The sequence below is a fragment of the Oryx dammah genome, unplaced genomic scaffold (genome assembly GCF_014754425.2).
Source record: "Oryx dammah isolate SB20612 unplaced genomic scaffold, SCBI_Odam_1.1 HiC_scaffold_28, whole genome shotgun sequence".
NCBI classification, from domain to species: domain Eukaryota; kingdom Metazoa; phylum Chordata; class Mammalia; order Artiodactyla; family Bovidae; genus Oryx; species Oryx dammah.
The window spans coordinates 60511960-60535381 of record NW_024070212.1 but is presented as its reverse complement, the minus strand read 5'-3'; the positions used below and the strand labels follow the sequence as shown (position 1 = coordinate 60535381).

The following is a 23422-nucleotide window of genomic DNA, read 5'->3' as shown; positions in this document are numbered from 1 at the left end:
ATCTTCCCAACCCTTGTGTACAGTTTAGTTTTTGCTAGCTGTGCTGGTGAAGAACTGGCCTCTACAGATACTCCTGCTACTCATTATACTGTCCACTGATTGTGACATAAATGTGAAAGGTTGGATCAGTTCAGTTCAGTTACTCAGTCATGTCTGACTCTTTGTGACCCCATGGACTGCAGCACACCAGGCTTCCCTGTCCATCACCAACACCCAGAGCCTACTCAAACTCATGTCCATCACGTTGGTGATGCCACCCAACCATCTCATCCTCTGTCACTGTCATCCCCTTCTCCTTCTGCCTTCAATCTTTCCCAGCATCAGAGTCTTTCCCAGTGAGCCAGTTCTTTGCATCAGGTGGCCAAAGTATTGAAGTTTCACCTTCAGCATCAGTCCTTGCAAAGAATATTCAGGACTGATTTTCTTCAGGATTGACTGGCTGGATCTCATTGCAGTCCAAAGGACTCTCAAGTATCTTCTCCAACACCACAGTTCAGAAGTTCTTTGGCTCTCATCTGTGTATGTAGTCCAGCTCTCACATCCATACATGACTACTGGAAAAACCATAGCTTTGGCTAGATGGACCTTTGTCGGTAAAGTAATGTCTTTTCTTCCAGGGAGCAAGCATCTTAATTTCATGGCTGCAGCCACCATCTGGAGTGATTGGAGCCCAAAAAGATAAAGTCTGTCACTGTTTCCATTGTTTGCCTATCGGTTTATCATGAAGTGATAGAACCGGATGCCGTGATCTTAGTTTTCTGAGTGTTGAGTTTTAAGTCAAGTTTTTCACTCTCCTCTTTCACTTTCATCAAGAGGCTCTTTGGTTCTTCTTTGCCAAAGGTAGAAGGTCAGATATCATATTACAATTTGAATGTGTCCTATGGGACCTGTAATATATGTCAGGTGTGTTCTTGCCTGGAGAACCCAGGGACGGGGGAGCCTGGTGGGCTGCCGTCTATGGGGTCGCACAGAGTCGGACACGACTGAAGCGACTTAGCAGCAGCAGAGGAATAATGTTTAAAATGTATGGAATCAAAAGTTAGACTGTAAAATTCTTTTAGTCATTTAATGTGTAAAACGGCAAGCGAGAGATTTGGTTCTTATTGATAACTAATCAAAACTGAAGTTCTTTCCTGTATATTCTTGGTGGGTTATATACAGAACATAGAGAACAGATCAAAGGTAATACGTACAATTATAAATGCACCATACTTTTCTTTTTTAATGAGTATCATATAAAACAAAATCTATCAGAATACCTGTGTTTGTGGAGCACAGAGTATAGCATTTCAATGAATATTAGCACATTTATGTGTTTATTTAATGTATCCAAACCATTAATAATGAAAAATAAATTTTGATCAGCAGTTTAGGTGGAAAAGCAAAATTATAGAAAGTAATACTATCAAATTGTGAAGAGACATTCTTGAGATATTTGATGAAAAAAATATTAAGGAAAGTATTGTAAATGAATGGAAAGCAATTACATTATTAAAATGTTATTTTAGTTTTCTGTGGTTTGTTACTGTGATACTTGTAGGGTTTTAAAAATTATTGATGTTTGTTGTGCTTTCCCTTTTTTTCCTAAATAATTATTCACTTTGGTACTGTATTTTCTACTTGTAATTTTTTTCTTAAAGTGGTAACCCTATTTTATAAGTTGTAGACCTGATATATAAATAAGAGTCCACTCCTACTATTTTATTTATAATGTGTTACTAGAAATTGGCACACTTTTCCACTGTACAGTCTTAAGTTAATGTGTGCATTTCAGGATATTTGTTTCTTTTTAATTGTATTTTATTTAGTCTCCTTTATATTCCAAAGATTTAGGATTTGAAAGAAGAAATTGAAAAGTTAAAATTTTAACAAATCAGTTTATTAATTTAATTAACTAGATAACAAAATATTTATTCACTCAATAAAAGGGCTGAGATAGGAAAACATTAACATTTTTACATTTTTTGTTAAATACTTGGTTTGAAGCATTTCTATTATAAACTAAGGGAGTTTTAAGCTATATAAGGTTTAAACAAGTACTCAAGAAAGTATACTAATGGGCTTTGTTTTTATATTTTCCTTCCGCTGTCCCAGTCTCGCAGCTTTGGAAATTTCCTTCACCCCCACTTCTGACTCCTATTAAAACCTTTATGTAACAGAAAACACTATTTTTAAATTATCATGATTTCCTAGTAATCATTAAGTGATTAATAATGATTTTAGTGGATTTCTAGAACATCATCAAAAATCTTTTTATAAATCAAAGGTTTGTTTTTAGTTTTACTCTCAGAATTTTTCAAAACAATACAGCAAGAGGATGGAAGAGAATGAATTCTAAATTTTCTATCACATTTAAAAATTTTCTCATTTTATTCCACACATTAAATTATCTTACGAAACAGTCCTAAGATGTTATCATTGTTAATTAATGGAATTCTGTGTATATAATCTGAAAGACAGTTTATAAGTAACTTTTAAAGTCTAGCTGCAAGTTATTCTGTGGGTGAGTCTATACCTTTTAAAACTGTATATAGTCAGGTATGTTGGGTCGAGATATAGATTATGGTCGTTGCAAATATATTATCTGATGCGTTGGTTTAGACCCTTTATATGTGCATTTCTGTTTCTTTCAACCCTTGACAAGTAGACCTTTATTAAGCTGTGATGATTACTGAATATGAAATGTAACGAAGATTATTTTTATTCAAATATAATTTAAATATTCATCAAAGAGAAGTTATGCTTGAGACTGACAGAGACTATTAACATCAAAAAATATAATTAACTGCATTGGGTATCATGAAGCAGAGTTAGCCAAATAGCCGAGAGGTCTAATTGCTCTAGACTTTGAGAAGCAATGGTTTTATTTTATGCTGTAGCTGTGGAATTAATAGTAATGTGGTTTCCTATGTGGGACAATTAAAAACTGCCTGTTAAGGTTCATGGCTCCATAGGAAACCCATTGAATATCGCTTAGTAAACAGGATTGACATATCAGTGTGTACAAGAAGATAAAATACAATAAAAACCATGAAAATGAGAAGTGGTAGTAAAAGAACCGTTTTGCAAACAGTTCATTAAACTCTACAATTATAGGATCGCAGTGGATATTATGGTATGCCCTCCAGATTCCCACTTCAGACCAGGCCATTTTCCCCCTCAGCTGCCAAGGGAGTTGCCTGCGGAGGGGCTCAAAGTGAGTCCCTGCCCAGGAACTGCCATGGGCTAAAAGGATCATAAATCCTTCTCCCTGGAGGAAGCCCACTGAATGCCAGAGTGCCAATTGGCCTCCTGATTTTTGCTGCCTTTTAACACGTTTCTGAAGAGCTCTGCCAACCTCAGAGCTCCCACCCCGCGGAATTTGCTAGGCCTTTATTTGCAGCCAAATTATACTTCTCAGACTACCTAATCCTACTTCACTTAAGGATTCACTGATAGTTCTAAGGGCATTATAAGATCTCAGAGACTGTGGCTCAAATTCTGCTTCCCGTGTTACCCAACCTAAGAAAGGTAGTAATATTAATTATAAAAACAAGTCCTATCAGTGGTATTGGTTACAGATATTAAAGAAGTCTGACAATTAAAAACTAAAATAGTTTAAAGCACATTTTAAAAATGCCCAATTCAGGTCTAAAACATGGCATTTTACATTCTAAAGTTTATCTTCTGTCATCTTATCCTTTTTCTTTAATAAAGGTAATATTCTGACCTGTGTGATGCTATTCTGCCTTTTAGTTGAATACAAAAGGAAAGCATTACTGATTGAACCCAGAAGATTTTTTTCTTGTCCAGGATGTAGAGATGTAAAAGTGGGCAGACATTCTAATGGCATCTTGACATTAATGAAGGTGCTAAAATGGAAGAGCTAAAGGGTCAGAGATAAGAGCAGTAGCAAGATCTTTCAGTGTTTCTTTTTCATAATAATGACATCAAGTATATTTAATAAACTACTATTTCTAACAAAATATGTAATGTTATGTGTGAGCATACTATTTTAAGTATTAGGCTACTTTTTGTAAATAAAAATAATTCTAAAACTCTGGCTATAAAATGTGCAACTTCAGATACAGATTAACAGATAATCTTGTATTTAGCTGTATTTTTTGTAAGACATTAAAATCTTAAAATAGCAGTAGATTTTAATGTGTACAATATAATTAGGTAGACATTATATCTTTAATCTGCAGTGATAAAGATGTTTTCCTAGTCATTCATTATTGAATATGCTTACCCTATTTATATCTGTGGCCTAAGAAGGCATGTTAGCTTTCAGAAGAGCTGTGTTGCTGTTTCACAGCACACAGCCCTGTACTCCCAAAGCCTCTACATGGTGTTAGTGGTATTTAAAACTCTTGAGTCTAACATTTTATAGGTCATGATGAACTGAGCTTTCACGATGAACTGAGCTTAGTTACTGATATGAAGCTAATTTAGGCTAGGAATGTTACATGGAATGGAAGCCTTCTGCCTTCAACTGTTAGAAACTTAGGCAAACCACGTAAATCAGAGTTTTACATGGTTATAGAACTATGCTTCGCTTCTGAAAATTATCTTTCATTCATTGATTTATGTTTCCAAATAATTACTGAGTTGTGTGGTGGGCAAACTAATGTGTCAAACACTCTTAAGATATTTGGGAACAATTGGTAAGAATATATATTTTTAAGTGTACACACTGGCGTTTATGAAGTCAATACATTTTAGAATAAAGCACAGTACTACCCATGTGGTTCAAAGATGCTTAAAGCAGATGCTCCCCCTTCCAGGATATTATCATCTGTAAAGAAGATGAGATACATACAGAAATAACTCTGATACCAGATCTCTCAGATAGCACAGTAGATTTCTAAAAACTGATAGAGAAAGGAAAGTGACGTGCAATGTAGTGAGGCAGGAAAATGTTGACGGAGGACTGAGTAGGTCTATTAAAGGAGTTATGCAACTTCTGTCCTCACTTTTTTAAATTTTCGAGACCACACCGCATCTTATTAATGTTCTCCTTCCTTTGAGGTATTCTGAATTCTCTTCTTGCACTTAGACTACAGAGGAAAGGATTTTTCAAAGATTGGGTTCTTTATATATTTCTCAAAATTAAGAAATAGTTAAATAAAATATTATGTTTTAAACTGTAATATAGAAAATAGCACTAGGATTTTAAGCCCTTGATACTGACTCTGAGAACAACGAAGTTTCACTTACAGAGAATGGTAAAACATAATTTCATATCCATATGTTTATTTTCTGCTGCTTAGATATTGTTTGGATGTGGTATAATATAACTGTGCTTTCAAAATTGTAGGTAATTCTGTAACTAGGGTATAGCAGCAGATAATGAATTGTATCACTGTTTCTAGTACTGGAATCACCAATGGATATAAAATTTCTTTTTCTTCCTTCAATCCTTTCTTCCTTTCTATCAGTTTAGGTATCTATCATTTATATATCTGATTTTAGATAATTTTTTGCCTTTGTGACTGAGATGTAGCAGAGGGCACTTGCCTTGATCTGTGCTTTTTTTAGAAAAATGAGCACTTTTGGTAATACACTGAATGCTTATGGGTAGGTGTTCAGTTATCGAGAATGCCATCAGCAATGCCTTGTTGCTTTCTTATCAGCTACTTCCTGCTGTCAGCTTGGCACTTCTTTCAATAGAAAAGGATTTGCATCAAATGTAATGCCTTATTATATACAGCTAACATGGGGTTTTTAATTGTGCAAACACAGGAGACTCCTGCAGTGATAGTCAATTTGATAAAAGGATTAGATTATGAATATTTTGTCATGATTAAAGATTAGTTCTGATTTATCAGAAGTAAGCCAGTGAAATTTGCCATATATTTATCAGTTAGGTGAGACTCCATTAATTTTGAGAGTGTATGAACCACAGAGTATCCACCTCTTTATAATTCTCTGATGAATTGATTATTTATATTCAGATTATGGGTATTAAGGATTGTTTTTGGCCTTCTGCACCTGCTCTACTGCTGAGTATCCCATGAGTCTGTGGTTCCAGGCTTTTATTTTTATTGTTTTTCATCTCTTGTCTTACAGAATACTTAGGTAAACATCTCTCCAAAATTTCTGCAGTTTTTATTAAGGTAAATGATATTAGTATGTACCAACAGGAGATTTTTAGTTGTTCCTTCAATTAAAAAACCCTCAGTAAAACATAGAGGAATGAGAATTCCAATTTAGGAAGTAGTTATTGAGTGAGCACTTTTTGCCCTAAATAGGACTAGGCATTCCAAGGAATTTAAAAGAAGCCTAACAACATCTAACTGAGGAGATAAGACTAGGGTCCTAGAAACAGCTGAAGGCATTCATGGTATGAGAACTGATACAATGAAGTGCCTAACACTCTTTGGGGGTGTTTGAAAAAGAATATAAACAAAAACATAAGGAGTTTACAGCTTAATTTTAAACATGGAAAATACTGGTGAGTTAAATAACAATTTTATGCAAAATATAGAATAGAGCCACAAAACAGAATATGATTAATTGCCAAATTAATTATATAGACAGTTACTGCCATAGGGAAAGGAGAGAAAGATCACTTCACGTTCGCGTAAATGGGGAAGAATTGAATACTGTTTGGCCAGAATAGTTTGTGTGCTAGCCTTCTCTTCCTCTTCCTTAGCAGATGCTTCTTGCAAATGTGTGTTTCTTCTATGGCTTGCATTAAGGGCATCACTGTGAGTTGGAATATAGGAGTTGCTCAGAATGTTAGTCTGTTGTCCTTAGTTCAAAAAATGCTCTACCCTCAGAGAAAAGATTCTTCAAATGGTTCTTCCATAAGGGAAAAATAGCTCAAAAAGTGTATAAACAGTGTTTTCTGTGAGAATTCAGTTCAGATGCATCTTTTTGAATTAGAATAACATAAAGATAACAAGATTATGGTTTTTATGAGGCACGAAGTTAGACCACATAATTAATAAAAAAGATTCATGACTTGCAGAATAATTGCATAGCATTTTGTTTTCCGAGAGTTATCCCTTTGTTGACCATTAACACTATGTATTTCCCTGTCCTCTAGCATTAATGTATCAGTTCAGTTCATATTATTAAGATACTGCTCACTTTTGCTTTTTCATCCCCCTTTTACACAAAACATTTCTATATACTTGTTTATAAACTTTATAAGTTGCATGAGGAAAATAAATTAGTGTAAAATAAAAGTAATAAAAAGTGCATTTAACTGAAAAACAAATTTGATGAGGAAAGAATGTACTAAAAGTTGTGAAAGATTTCTTACTGAAAGAATTCATTTTGGGTAAAGAACAGCAGTGCTTTCTTGCATCTTGTGATATATATATCACAAGATGTATACATACAGAATGTAGTCATTTTAATAAAAAATGAAAAAAAATTCCTGAGTCAATTTTAAATACTTTAACAAAAAGATGTATTTTTTGACCTAACTTTTGCATAGATAGTACATTTTTAAAAGCCACACCACCAAAAGTCTTATGAATTTGCTTCTGTGCTTTCATTTGATTACATAGGAAGTTCTGTGAACATTAGCTGCTGTGCTGTAATCAAAGTGAGGTCTGTAAAAGAAGAAATTTATTAGCTGTCAATTAGACTATGGATGAATTTCTTTTATATGCAGAGTTATAATATTGAATAAATGACATCTCATGAAACATCTTAGGAGGCAGAAAAAATATTTATGGCATAATTTTCCTGTTTGTCAAAATCACATCTAAACCAAGGGTGTTATCCTTAAGGTGAATTTAAAATAGCAACAACAAAAATCTGGTTTACTCATTTTTGCCCTCTAAAACTCCTTTTAGTTGCATGTTCTTTTGCATTATTTCAAACTCTAATCCTCTGAGCGGGCAATTAACAGACCAGAAAAGCCATTTGTGGAAAAGAAGAGCCGTAAGGGTGAAAATATTTCTTCACGGAATGATCTTTAAGAAGTAAATAATTACAAAAGGCAAAGATTTTGGATGACCAATCTAAATCTGAGGATAATTAGAAGGAATAGAGTATGAAAATCAAAATGCTTGAAATGTACAATTCTCATATCATAACAAGACTAATTAAATATTTAGAAACCAAAAATCCCCTCACAATTTGAGGAAAAATAACCCATGACAAAAGGATCTGTAACTTTGCAGATAATTAGCAAGGGTTATAGAAAGGAAAACATCATAGATTGGCTCCAAGGCTCTACAAGGTCATGTCTTATTATGCTGTGTCTTTTCTATGGTCTGGTAACAAGTTTCTTGCTAATTTAATCTAACTAGGTCATCCCATAGTGATTTCCCATTTCCCTTGTTAAAAAAATGTGATAGTTTCTGCAAGTACAAACTATAGTAGGTTAACATTTTTATAAATAATTGCTCTTAATTGATACAGGTCATAATAATTTTTTAAATTATTAAAAGCAGAGGTCTTGAAAATTTGGACTCAGAAGCAGTATTTTTAAAGTACTTCAAATATTTATAGTTTTTATCCTCACTTAAATTATCTTGTTCTTTTCATTAAGTAGTTAGACCTGGTGACCCTGTGAATGAACCAGTCTCAGTGGCATGCTTTGTAAATAAATATTTCTTATTTTGCTATTAAAAGCAAGTGCATTTTTGTTGAATGTGCATTTCTACAAACAAGAGATTTTGTACTGGATTAATAAGGCTCTGAATCCAGCTAATTTGCATTAAACTGACCCCAAGGTCCAGTAAAAACTGCAAGGAATTTCAAAGGTTCCTAAAACATAGAGAGTTGTTTTTAGAAAATCAGCATTGCCATTTCAAAAACCTTATTTTAGTAATTAATGTGGAATTTTTGAGGGGTTGTTTTTGAGTTTCTGAGATGCAAATTTAACTATAAATATTAAAGAATGCATACTTTGTGGTTTTAATTCCTAATACAGAATGATTATGGAAGGTATCAGTTTCATGTTATCCCTGTTTTCAACACAGTAAAAACTAGAATGACAACCTTCTGGATATAAGCCTACACAGGATTTTATACCAAGCTTTTGTTGATTTTCTGTAGGTTACCTGATACTGTTTTCATTTTCTATTATTACATATTTGTTACATATGATAAACTTTTTCAAATAGGTTTATATTTAAAATTGATAGGCCAGAAAAATAATTTGTAGTTTTGCATATAGTTATTTAAATAATAAATTGACTTTTTCTATACTTTTTTTCAAATACAGTGGCAAAGGTTGAATCATAGTCACAATTTTTAAAAAATTAGGACTATATTTCAAGTTTTTGAAAATACCAGTATATGGGAAAAGGAATAGAATAAAATTATATTATTTTTCCAAATTATGTATCCATGCAAGTATCAGTATTCAAATATATTTTCCTAGAGATTAGGGTAGCAACTTCATTTCAATAATTCAGTTTCATTTCAAAGATTTTAGAACACTTTAGAAAGCACAATATATAATTCTTTGAGTGTAACATCCTAACATGCCTAAAGAATTAAATACTATATGGATAGAAATCTTCTATAATATACAAATTATTAAATAAATTATGAGAACATAGTTATGTGACAAATGGGAACATTACTTTAGAAGACTTCTTTTTTATCATATTAATTACACATCATTTAGCTTCCTAATGTTATGTTTATATAGCAATTAGTTAGGCTCACAAATCATCATTAATAAATATTTAAAGAAAGCAGGACCCACTTTGCTTAGCTGCTCAGAATGGAAGTTTAGGTGATAAAAGAGCATTTCATTATACAGTTAAAAAAAAAAGGCTTGATTTAACATTCAACTCAGTTTCCCTCTTTTATCTGTGAGCATCATTGTAATCTTATATTTTGGATCATAACCTTTTTATCCCCTCACTTTATTTGATTGCATTGTTTGAGAAAACTTATTTGGGAACTTAACTATTCATGTTTTAAGGTTATCTGCTATGTGTGTAAAAAATATACTGTAAACATGGACTCAGAAAGACAGGGTCCTAGTGCCTAGAGTACTGCATTCCTTGATCATTTGGAATTGTTAATGCTTGCAAAAGTTATTTGGAAGATAAAAGGTACTTTTTCCTCCACCCTTTAAATTAGATCTGTCTCCTTAGTGTTGTATTATTGGCTTTTGTGATACAAAACTCTATCCAAATTGACAGAATTCTCTGAGAAGCAAGTACAGCTGATTGAAGCAGAATTAGATGTTTGATATTTATTTTCTAATAGCTTTATTTACAAGCAGCAGTAGTCTGATTAACCATTCATCATTATTCATTCAAAAGCAACTACTGAATTGTTATTATGTGCCAGGCATATAATCACCTCCAGTAAAAATGTATAGCTTGACAGTGGCCTTTTTTCTTTATTTTCATTTTACTTTTCTGTCCTCTCTAGTAACGTTTGTAAATTTTAAAAATTTGTGTGCTTGAAGATAATAAAATTTACTTATTGACATATGATAATTTTTTTGGTAATTGAGACTCAAGAATGAATATCATTTCTAGTCTGTTAATTAGGGAATGGGTTTATAGTATCACCTGTAGGCATTCTGTCCAGTTAGAAAAGTGCAGAATTCCCCATTTGGATGTGGTTTGAACTCTTCCAAAGTACCCCTGTGAATGTGGTGTTTACATTTGGCTCTTTGAAAAGAAATATCATCACATGTTACCCTTGTACCTTGAAAGCATTTATTTCATCTCCAGAAGGTATCTCAAGAAAGAAATAGACTTGTTATTACTTGTATTTTATAATTGAATTTAAAAAATAACAGATGCTACTAAGAGACTGAAATTATTGGAGCAATCTACACTACACATACATTCTCACTAAAGAATTGGTCTAATTCTAGAGGGTGACTCCAAATTTCAGCAAACACTAATTTTTAGTTTCTGTCATGATACACTGAGCTTTTCTATTGAATGCTGGAGTATTTGTTCAAGTTGGTAGATTTTGCATTTTTTAATCTTCCTTAGAACTGTGGTGAATAATAGCCCCTGGCAGGAGATAATGAAATTTTCTTAATTTATATTTTCAAGCAGAAGCTTCATTGGAAAATGGCATCGTATGGCTTGGAGACATAGCTCTAGAGCAAGTTTCAGGGGAGATGCAGTAATAATGCAGTGCCATCGAAACGGGAGTGATGGGGCAGTGAAGAAGTAATTTAAGGAAGAAGAGAGAGTGTACCAAAGCTTTATTGTAGCATATCTAATGATCTGGGGAAGATTCCCAATGGTTTTTGGAGCATGACTGGAGAGACTAATGTTATCTTGCCAAAACAGAAGCCCCTGCTTAATCAGCAGAACAAGACTATTGATTAAAACACCTCTCACAATAGGTTACACATGGAATCTCATCTCCATACTTTGCACTTGGCAAAGTGTAATAATGATCAGAAGATAATCAAAAGAAGAGTAAAAGCAATTTGTTGGGCATTGTACAGTTCACAATTAGAGTTGGAAAGGAAACAAATTTGCTGACTACTTCAGCCTGTTTTTAAAGCCATACACAGGAAGTCATATGGGAAATACAGGGAATGCTCTGGAAGAACAAAAGATGTTCTATACCTTTAAGGTTTGCAAATCTATGTCCAGTTTATATAAAGGAGTACTTAGTCTTATTATTGATATTTTTGTTATTATTGGTAATTCATATTTGTTGAGGGATTCTGCAGAGGGTTTGCTTACATTATCCTATTTAACCTTAATGACAAACTTCTAAAGGAGGTATTATGGTTTACAGATAGAAATCTAAGGTTGAAAGGCTTAGTACATTGCTTATGGACTCACAGTTAAGTAAGCAGCAGGGCTGAAACTAAAACCTCAATTCTATTTTATTCTAAAGCTTCTGTTTTTAAGCACTAATCTCCCCAATTAGCAAATAATTTTGCTTCTGAACAGAGTCAAATGATATGGTATGCTGATGATTTTTATATACTTTATTCTCAGGTTATAATACATAATGTGTGTACTGTTCCTTCTTTCATTTACAGTTTTAAAAGATTAAGGAAAGCAGCATATTAATAGTTTGTTTGTATTATTGATGTTTCATTAGAGATGAAGCATTACTGTCTGCAAAATAAAAAGGTAATGTTTCTTCAAAATACCACTGTTAATCTGTGCTGGTAATTTCTAAGTAATTTCCATATACTAGTATGTAAATTAATGATAATACATATTTATAAAAGACATTTTTATCAATTATACATTTTTCTTGGCAACATTTATCTTAATTTCAAAAAATACTATAGCTATCTTAGAATTTAATTTTGAAACCTAAGAACATTGACTACCTCTAAAAAATAAAAGACTTTTAATACTTAGAACTTCGTATCATCTGCTAATTGTGATGGTTAAAAGATACTCTAGATATTTCTGAAAGTATTTTTCTCTTACATACTGTGCACAAACCTAGACAATATCAGTGACTTTAAATATCATACACTTAAGTTTTGCTAATAAGCAGGTATACTGGTACTCCATTGTACATGGAAAGTAAATTCTAATAGACCATTAAGCTCTAAAAGTTTTTGTTTTATTTTCTTCAGCTTTTGAGATATACATTTAGCTTTATTTTTCGAATATAATTTTTCCCAATAGAGTAGGAAGACAGGAATGATTTTCTAAATAATGTTTAAAATTCAGATGTTTTTGCTCCATTTAAAGCAGCTCTATGGCCTTTAAAGCAGGATTTTGGATTTTCTGTGTGGTGGGTTTTATGATTAAAATGTAAATTTTATGAATATTAGTATCAGAAATAGTTATATTCTGCTATCTCAACTTGGTCTTGTTACCAAGTATTTATTATTAGATTTATTTTACTTACATATGGAATTCTAAGGATGAGTGTTACATTATTTATATATTTTAGGTTTGAAAATTAGAGGAAGAAATATTTAATATGATAGAAAGTTGTAACCTAAAATAATGTATAGAAATAATACATAGGTGATTTTTTAAATGGTGCTTTTAAACCAATGATGTGTGTAGCCTTTTACCTATACATGCCAACTTTGGGAAGTTTTTGGAATGCCATTAGAACATTAAACATGATTATATGCTTAGAATTTGAGATTGAGGATATTAAATCATATATTATATCCAAGAAGTTGCTTAAAGGCAAATTTTTGTAAGGACTGCCTTTATGTCCCTTGAGTTCTTTCTAAAAACCGTAAATAGTATGTTTTCCCATAGTTGAGCTACTTTATGAAAATGTGTTTGAATAGATAAGTCAGAGGTTAAATATAGAAAAATTTGCAGTGGTTTCATTGGGTTTTGATTTGATTTGTTACTTTTAATGACATCTTGTGTCTAGGAAACATAGCATATTTTTACAGATTACCAAAAATTTTATTTCTAGGTGTATTTAGTGTTATATATTTTCATTAGCTAGGAAAAAATTACATTTTCCCTCTGTTGTTGAAAATGGGCTCAGCATGTGATATATACATGTACCTCGAATTTGTACTTACTGAGACCTCTCAGGTTAGGAATCAAGGTATCCTTGATTCTTATGATCAAAATTAGCAACAGAAGATATGTTAACATTGTAAACTGTACCATGTACTTGCTGCATAAATCATATTCATCACTAAAGGCTTTTCTGTGTCACTTGTATTTTATTAAGATTTATAGAGCAAAAGCATGTGTTTCCATATATAATCTAGTCTTTGCTAAGATACCTAAACCTGCCTCTAACCCAGTGGTCTCCATAAATCAGAATCATCAGTGGAGCTAGTTAAAGCAGATTGCTGGGTACTAGCCTCAAGAGTTTCTGAGCCTGTTAGTCTTTAGTGGGACCTGAGAATGAATTTCTAACAAGATCCCAGTTGATGCTCCTTGTCTAACAACCACATTTTGAGAACCAGTACTTTAACTCTCCTAACTCATTGTGTATCCTTACAAACATCTAATAAAATAAGTTCGATTATTTATAAGCTGAAGTGTTTCTTAATGAGAACAGTATTTCCATTTCCTTCGAGTCATAATTAAAGTCCGTCTATTAAAAAACCCAGTTTATCTTCTTCTGTCTTGTTCTTATTCATACTGAATTTTTATGTTTCACATTTAAGAAAAGTATAAATTTTTAACAGAATGAGTCCCCATGGTATTACTAAATATACTGATACTTTCATTGTTCATATAGCTGTACCTTTATGATAAATCTTTTCCTCTGGAGGAAGAGAGAGAAACTCAAGCCTGGAAATGTTCTTAGGGCTGAGAATGCAAACAGCTGAATGCCTTTCCTTTCTGGGCTTAGTTGTGACTTTTTATTTTCATTAGAATGAAAACTTGAAGCTGAGCAGTTGGTGGGAATTTACTTTGCCTCTGTGGCTAACTAATTGCTTTCTTTTCCCCTGTCTTCTTAAATAATAGCAGTTTGTAATTTTACAGCCTTACTAATAGCATAATGGTGAAGGGATTTTTGGATTTTTCTTAGTACTAACAGCTCACATAGGGTATTTCTTTTTCCCTTGTTCCCTTATACTTTTTGTATTTGGAAACTTAAGACTACTTGCTTCATTCATAAAAGAATGTACATAGTCTGTATTTTTATTTCCATCATTTGGTCCTCTTAAGATTTTAGGTTTTCTTTCTCATCAATCAAGATACTAATATGCAAATCTGATATTCTTGCACCTTTGAGTTCCTCTTCTTGCTGACCCTTTACTATTTTAGTACCCATATTCCTTTTTTTTTTTTCCTCAAGATTATTTTCGTGCACTTCTGATATGTAAAACAAACCTTTTTGACATCTTAGGAGGCTGTGAATTCTAGAAATCTATATAACTGTATTTGTAGAAACTCCATTAAGTTTCTTAACCTTTTCAATTTTACTTAAACACTTAGCCCTAAAATTAGTACTTTTTGCTCTCTTGTGCAATGTGATTATTAAGCAAAATAAAAATTATGTGATTGATATAAATTATTATAATTGCTTGTGACATTAATTTGAACTTTGTGGTCAAATGACTAATGCAGTGTTATTCAGAAAAAGTAAATATGAGCAATTATTTTTCATTTTATGGTATTTATCATCTTTTAAACAAATTAATGGAAGCAAGACTACTTATCTCTTATATACTTCCTGCAAACATATTGTGACATTGATTGTTATTTTATCAGATTTCTATCATGAATATATTTTGAATAAATATTAAGACCATTTTTATAAATATTAAAACATGGCAGAGCTTTGTTGAGTGGCTATAACATGTATATAGATGGGGTATATAAAAGGGGTATCTAACCCACAGGAGTTTAGATTTCTTTGTTTTTGAGAAGTTTGAGGGTGAGATAAAGGGAGGATCTTTGTTGGTATGAATAAGTACAAGCAAGGAAATTAAAGATTTTTATTTTTGATGGGGACTAGGTTAGTGGTTGAGAATTCCTGAGATCAAGAAACTTTAAAAGAAGTGATGAACACTTATGAAATTAAGAAGAAAATGAACCAGTTGAAATAATAGACATTGATCTTTTGAGAAATCTTAAAATCCATTTGTGATTTAAAATTTTAGGATATCAAAATTTTCCATGAGTCATGTTAAAATAATTCAGTTACACTAAATGGAGAAGCACTGGCAAGTTTCTTTAAATGATTGAGCCATTTAAGAGAAGTACTGAATAAAGGGATTTGTGCATTAGTTTAATATTTGTATAAGCGATTTTAGTTATAATTTACTTAGTAGTTAAAGCATCCACTTGAAGTTCATTTTATTATACCTTGACCTATACAATTTGCATAATTGATCCTATAGAAGTTTTCAGGTCTTGCTGCTTTGCAGGGAAAATCAACCTGGTTTGAGCTGAAGTAGCTCTAAGGTTCATGACTTAGATACCTACTCCTCTATGACACAGTACTCCTTCCCTTTACTTGAATTAGTTGTGCTAAAATCCAGGCTTTCATTCTTCATTTGCCATTCTATAGTCTGCTGCTGCTAAGTCACTTCAGTCGTGTCTGACTCTGTGTGACCCCATAGACGGCAGCCCACCAGGCTCCCCCGTCCCTGGGATTCTCCAGGCAAGAACACTGGAGTGGGTTGCCATTTCCTTCTCCAGTGCATGAAAGTGAAAAGTGAAAGGGAAGTTGCTCAGTTGTGTCTGACTCTTAGCGACCCCATGGACTATAGCCCACCAGGCTCCTCCATCCATGGGATTTGCCAGGCAAGAGTACTGGAGTGGGGTGCCATTGCCTTCTCCAATTCTATAGTCTAGTAATGCACTATGGAATGTCTCACACTCAACTTATTAAGTAAATTTTGTTAAAATGCTATTGTTCTGCTTGCTTTGTCTTCCTAATTTATATACTGACAGAAAATCTGGCAAGAAGGTAAGAACCCTGCAAACATTTCATTGGGTTGTAATCAAGTCAAATTTAAAAGAAATTAAATTTAAATTAAATTTAAAAGAAATAGTTCTTACCTTTATATAGCTTATAACAAGATCATTGGGACAAATTCATAGAACTTAAATAAATAATCATCTTGCCTAGAATTCTAACTTAATTCTAATAGTCTCAATGACAATGAATCATTGACAACACAAAATAAAAAAATACTGCCAATAGGAATAAATAGAGCATTCCAGGCCTCATGTTAGTGACCTTCTTTTTAATGTTGTATTTCAGTGAGTACTAATATAGAAAAAGTGACTGTATAGTCATATGTTGAAAATATAAGTATACTGATCTGTGAAAATAGTGAGTGTAACACAATGCTTGAAAGTGAAAGTGAAGTCTCTCAGTCATGTCCGACTCTTTGAGACCCCATGAACTATAGCCTATCAGGCTCCTCTGTCCATGGGATTTTCCAGGCAAGAGTGCTGGAGTGGATTGCCATTTCCTTCTCCACGGGACTTCCCCACTGAGGATTCGAACCCGGGTCTCCCGCATTGCAGGCAGACTCTTTACCGTCTGAGCCACACTCAGTATGTACCAGGCACTATGCTAAATGCCTTCAATGCATTCTATCATATAGGTAGGCCAAAAGCATGGAAGGTATAATCTATTGGCTTGGTATCTGATATTCAAGAGTATATAAGTATCTGTAATAGAACACAACACAGAAACCTGATTTAGAGAATAAACTTAAAAACCTGGCTCTTCCTTTGTTTTAATATGTTTTCAAAATTTATTTCCACATTGTTCAATTTATGACTCCATGTTTTGTTCAGTTCCATTCTTCTAGTTCAATATCGTTTTTAAGTGCAATTTTAATTCTTAAATATAGTAGGAAACCAAGTAAGTTTTATTTCCAGTACATGTTGAACATGTCAGAAACTTCAATTAAAATGTATAGTAAAATAACAAAACTATCAGTGATTTTCTTTTTATTTCTAGTTAAAATTCATTGTGACTCATGATACAGAGGTATGACAGCATAAATAAAATAGGACTTTTTGTAACTCTTTACAGTAAGCTATTATCAGTTGAATTTTTAAAAGTTATGGTACTAGTTGCCTAAAGACAATATGGATCAGCTCTCTATTATATTTTTTATTAAGAGTAAACAAATACATTATTGTTACACAAGTTTGATTTGTTTTGTTTTCCAGGTGCAACAATCGAACACAGTGTATAGTAGTTACTGGGTCAGATGTATTTCCTGATCCATGTCCCGGAACATACAAATATCTTGAGGTCCAATATGAATGTGTCCCTTACAGTAAGTATGAAGTTTATATTTTTCACTTTCTACAGCATTTCTCATTGACGCTGAAAGAGGACCCATGTGAAAGAAGCATATGTTTATGGCCTACAAAACTATTATGCATGCAGAGCACTAACAGACTTGGGCCTCCAATTAGCTTCATGAAGTGTGGAAGGAAGCCATAGTGTGAAGCTGGCCAAGTGTCTGTCTGTGTTCTTAAGTGTTTGGCTTTTAAGGCTAGTGTTTTTCCAGAAAACAAACTTGAATTAGCTATTCAATAGGGCTGATAGAAATCTGTACTTTTGCCCAATACCAGTTGCTGACAAATTGGTTTGGCTCACAGTTTTCTAAAGAAGGAACTGACTTCAGTTTTAATAGTAAGCTACTTGAATGGCTACCTGCTGTTGTAACTTTAAGGCCTGGTAAAAGCTACCACTGCAGTTAACTGAAGCAAGTGCTTTCCTTTTTGTCCCTTGTTCTTAAGGGAGCAGTCCTTTACCAGATTCGGTGATAAAATCTTAACCAAGAAGAAAAAAAAAATAGATGTAACAAGTATGTAACACATATTTTTAATTTCTCAACATCCATTTTTAGTAATATCCTTTAGCAGGATATTTAAAATTTAATTGGAAACTTCATAAGTAGGCTTCAGCTAATAGTGTAATTTTGTGTAGTTTTCCTCCTAACCTCAGAATTCATACTTAGAAATTGTATTCTGCATTTTCAGTAGGAAAAAGCACTTTAGATGATTAAAAAGATTAAATATATTTTGTTTGTATTGTTCTTATCACCTTTACTTTTTAAATTAAAATATATATATGTGTGTCATGTCACCTTAATCATAGGCATTTGAGTTAAGAATTCTTTAGCAGAAATTTGATTGATTTACTCTAGGAGGACTTCCCTTCTTAAAAAAACGATGGACTCTAATAGTTAAATTGCTTTTTCCAAAACCTTAAAAACTAGATTTCTATGCTTAAACTATCAATATTTCTGAAAACAAAGGGCCAATTTTAGATAACTATAGTATGTGCAATATGGTAGTGATACCTTCTTACACATCCTGTGAAGGCGCTGTCTCTCTTCTCTGCCCGCAGTTTTGATAAATTGCCTTTGTGTGGAGAATCAGTTAAAGGCCAAACACAGATTATCTTTTCTTTTCATTCCTGCTCTGTGTTCCTGTGTTACCGTGAAATGGATGCTTTTTATGTTTTCAGTATTTTCTATACCATTTGTAGGATTGGAAGCCTACTGAGTGCACTGATCTTTATATCATTTCTCTTGTGTGTAGTGTTGGTGGCTCACATAATCATTCTCCTGTGCCACTAGAGGAACATTGTATTCTTTGGAGCTAACCAAAATTTTGTTCTGTAAAGTCACTTTCGTGTGAATTTAGCGTGGTCTTTGTCCTCAAGTTAGAAAAGGAGTACAGCATCCATTCCCACACAGTGGAATCAGTCAGAACTGCCAAGAATTGTCTCTCTGGAGCCAGTTCCTGTAACCTAGTCTATAGATCAAGAACAGTGTTAAGAAAATATTATTTTCAGACTTTTAAGTTATTTCCTGTGCTTTTTAAGAAAGGAAAGTGTGGATATCTTCTGGAACATCTAACTTTCAAAATTTTACTTTTTCAGTTCTCCAGAAGTGTTGTACATTGTGCACCAAACTTGCAAATAGCTATTCTCAAGAGAAGTATTTGTTCTTTTTAGTGTTTGTCCTTAAAAAAAAAAAAAAAAAAAAAAAGACAGTAATCAATTTGCTGTTACCTTTCTAGATATTTGCATGAAGCAGAAATAAGTCTATGGCTTTGGAGAAACTACTCCTTGCTAAAAAATAGAAGTAATTCTACTTCCTATATACCGTACAGTGGTGACACACTATAAATTCCAGGACTTTCACTGCCAATGATCTTTTTAGATAGTTTTGATCTTATTTTGGGTCTGTGTTATCTCCTCAATCTCTTTTCCCCATTTTCCTCTCCTTTATTTCCTCATGCTTCTGTTTGTTGTAGTCATCTCTCATACTTGCTTTTATTTTAATCTCCTAGCTTTCACTTTTCCCTTGTTTTCATAGTGTTTTAGTATGTTGTAATGTTTGCATACTCCTTTTACCCTTTGCTTAGTTGATAAAAACTGTCACCAACAAATAGCATTTTTTATGTGTCTGTTATCATCTGGCTTTATGCCACTGTCTGTCCTGAGCAAATGCCTCAGGAACATATCCATCCCAAACTATTTTCTCTTAGTTTAAAAACAAAAATTCAGAAAATTTCCATGATCTCTGAAAATTTTATAATAAATTTATGCAACAGAGTCCATTATACATGCTGTAGTTTGTTTTACTTTGTTTGTTTATAGACAGACACATGCATTTTATTTGATTAGTAATTGAATGAATATGTGTTTAAAACAAGTCATAAGGATCCTATGGATAAAGGAGAATAATCAAATCAGAATTTCCATGTCCCATAGGCATGATTTGGTTTTGATTTTTGAACCCTCTTATTTCAAATTATCAGTAAGTTTTAAAAATTATACCATAAATTTAGCTTTGTTTTATTTGATGAGTAAAAAACCTTTACTATTGATGTGTCATTATTAATGAATAAACATAAGATTATTCAGAATAAAATAGTGTGTCACTTCGGATACAGAGTATGTAGGTTTTGTTTGGGTCAACTTCTTGTCTTCAAAACTATGTCCTCCACTGATGTTAGTGAGTCATGTGTTTATGTTTGTTCTATAGCATAGTAAATGTATTGTTATGAATTAATTCATACAGCCTCTTAAGACAAGTTACAGTATATATTTGTGATAAAAATACTAATTTCATTAATTTTATTGTATTTTTATGGGTTGATGAAATTTTGATTAATTTGACAGAGCTATATATCCTTTAGGTTATCATAAAAATCATAATGTGAGGCCTGTTGTTTTAAATATCCATATTTTTTGCACTTTATCAATCATCAAAAGTTTTAATTTATTTTTTACATTTGGATGTTACTTCTCAGTTTTCATTAAAATTGTAGGTTTTATATCTAATATATATCCATTTTATTTTTTATATAAATGGTACCAGTTAAATCATAAATGAAGTCTTACCTATTTAATATTTTGCATAGTAACTGTACTGTCGATTTAGTGTATCAAGTAATAAAACTAACTCAGCCATTTTCAATTAATAGAAAACAAAATATACTTTCTACATCCTTTATTGAACTTGTTTTAATTTCTGTTTTAAATGCATATTTTTTAATTTATTATTTCCATTCTTTGCATTTAATTGATTTATTTGAGTAAAATCATCCTTTCCTAAAAGGAAAGAATATAGCTGTATAGAGAGTTAGTCTGAGCAGACTCACCACTAATGATTTCTTTTATCCTTATTTTCCCACCACGCCCCTTCCATTATTGATTCTAAGCAGGTATAATATTGCTCTTCACTGAGCAGTAATTTTAGGACTAGTGGTTAATAAAGAAAAGAATTGTTCCACGTCAGTAACACTGAATTTCGTTTTTACTGGATGTAGTCAGATTTACTCATTAATAAAGCAAGTATGTTTCCTGAAATTGGTTAAATAGACCAAGTTGGATTGGGGCAGGGTCTCTTAATGTGGAAGGTTTCCTGTGACAAAACTCATTTTTCCCTAAGTATTTCAGGAGGTCAGTATTTAATCTTGATGAATTATTGCAATTTAAGAAAAATTAATCAAGCTAAGGGATCTTAATGAAATGTGCAACTACAGTATCTTTGAGTACCCATTTGGAGTTATAGTATTGGCACACCCTAATGCATTTTAATAAGGCAAGGGGGGAATCACATACATTAATCTGATCACTTTATGAAATTCAGGCAACATACTTCAAAGCCTACATGCAGTCTAAACTAATATTTTATAGTTCATAATTATTTAAATATTGTTTACCAGCAAGGATATTCTATAGCATACTTCCTAACTGCATAATCTATTTCTTTAAATATCTTGAAGGGAGGATTTTTTTTCTCCTGTAACTCTACTAATCAGGTTTGTTTTATGAAAGCATTTACCTTTCATAGGGTCTGTGGAAATCAAGGTATTTGCTTTGAATGCTCAGTATGATTGCTGCATGCTGGCTTGCTTTTGTGTAAATTGATGATGGTAGACAATGTCATAATAAGCTAACCATAATTCTTTCTCCCTTTTTCTCCTTGCCTACTGTGCTTGCTTTTTCCTTGTATGTATTTTGCTTACTTTTTTTAAAAATAGATTTTGTATTACACGTTTGGGAAATGTGATGTAGAGAATTTAATGAGAATTTTATAATATAAAGTAAATATATGTGTAAATAAGTAAAGTTACTAATTATAGTGGGGAGGAAAAGTATATTATCTTTCCCCACCCTTCAATATAACTATTGGGATAAAGGGGGAGGCTTACATATTCCTGAAAAGGAGGCTAATTTTTTATAGTTACGATGGTTTTTTTCTAGAAGCAGAAAATTTAATAGAAAAAATTGAAACATACTGAGCTGCATAATTATATATTTCTTCTTACATATGTAACTTTGAAAAATGTAAAAATAACAGTATTCATTACATTTGACCTGAGCTTCAAAATTAAATTGCCATTTTATAAACATATATCCTTGTTGTTATGTTTACCTAATTTTAGTCAGCTTAATAATGAGTTCACGTGATAAGATAAATGGAAATAACACACCTATGCATGCAGTTGTCTGTAGCATACCTATTTAAAATAAAACTTAGTAAGAATGCTGAGTGACTTTGGAAAGGCAAGTCTGTATACCACACATTAGTGAAGAGTTTCATTATTTATTCAGGTACACTAAGTGAAACAACATGCCAACATATTTGTATTGCCTCCTTAATCTACTAAAATGATTGATCCATGTTCTTTTATGTAACTTTAGTATCTTTCTCCTGCTAGGTTTTCCTGTTGTGTGTTTCTCTTTATCCAAAGTAGTGCAGCTCTTATTCTTCCTATATTTAGCATCTATTACAAATGCAGTCTTAGACTAATAGTCAATTTATTTTAATCTTTTTTCTTTTTCCCTTGCACTTTTTTTTTTCTTCCGATGCTTAAAATAGAAGTGGAGCAAAAAGGTAAATAACGTATACAGTTTGAACCCCAGCTCCTTGTTATGTGCCTTATGGATGTTACCTCCTCCCTTCCCTTCCCCCACAACATTCCTGACATTAAAATACAATCAGCAGGATCTCATAAATGCACCTCATAAAGAAGTCGACTGTTTACATTGAAATTATATGACTACTAAATCTGGTGATGGGGTAAAATTTCTGAAGTCGGCGAGGGGGAGCTGTCCTTTCTCTGTTTCTTTTTACCCTTTACCTCTTTTTCTGACCCCCTTGGATATTTTATTATTAAAGTGTCATCTTGCCTGGCTTCCAGAACCCTCTCCATAGCATGCCATGGTTACAGGGTCTCCTGGTCGTTTCATCACTGCTTTCCTTGTATTTACTTTTCTCTGCTTCTAATTGCATTTTCTGAATATTTATGTTCCTTCAACTGAAGTACTTTTGTTTTCAGTCTAACTTCCATAGAAGTTCTAAATAAGCCTTCACACTGGAGTTTTTGTTTTATTTGCTTTATTTTGGTGTTTTGCTTTTGGGGGTTATAAGTGGGCTAAGGGAGGGAGGGTACAAAGTTTGGTCTAAAAGTACTTTGTTCACTTTTATGCACAAAGCACAGTTTTAAAGCATAAAAGAACTGTAAGATAAAACACATAGCAAAAGCATAAATTGTTAGCTTGATTATGAATGATCTTTACTTTGGTTTGTATTTGTGAAAATAAACTTGTGCATTGATTA

The 23422-nt window shown here is 32.6% G+C and overlaps 1 protein-coding gene across 11 annotated transcripts in view; it reads left to right on the top strand.

Annotated features, from left to right (window-relative positions):
• The window catches only part of ADGRL2 (adhesion G protein-coupled receptor L2), a 207716-nt gene that overhangs the window by 130488 nt on the left and 53806 nt on the right, over positions 1–23422 (top strand). For all 11 annotated transcript variants that reach the window (XM_040232461.1, XM_040232468.1, XM_040232470.1 and 8 more), the window contains exon 4: positions 17496–17605. In XM_040232461.1, the coding sequence (XP_040088395.1) occupies positions 17496–17605 (110 nt within the window). The remainder of the gene's footprint in view (positions 1–17495; positions 17606–23422) is intronic.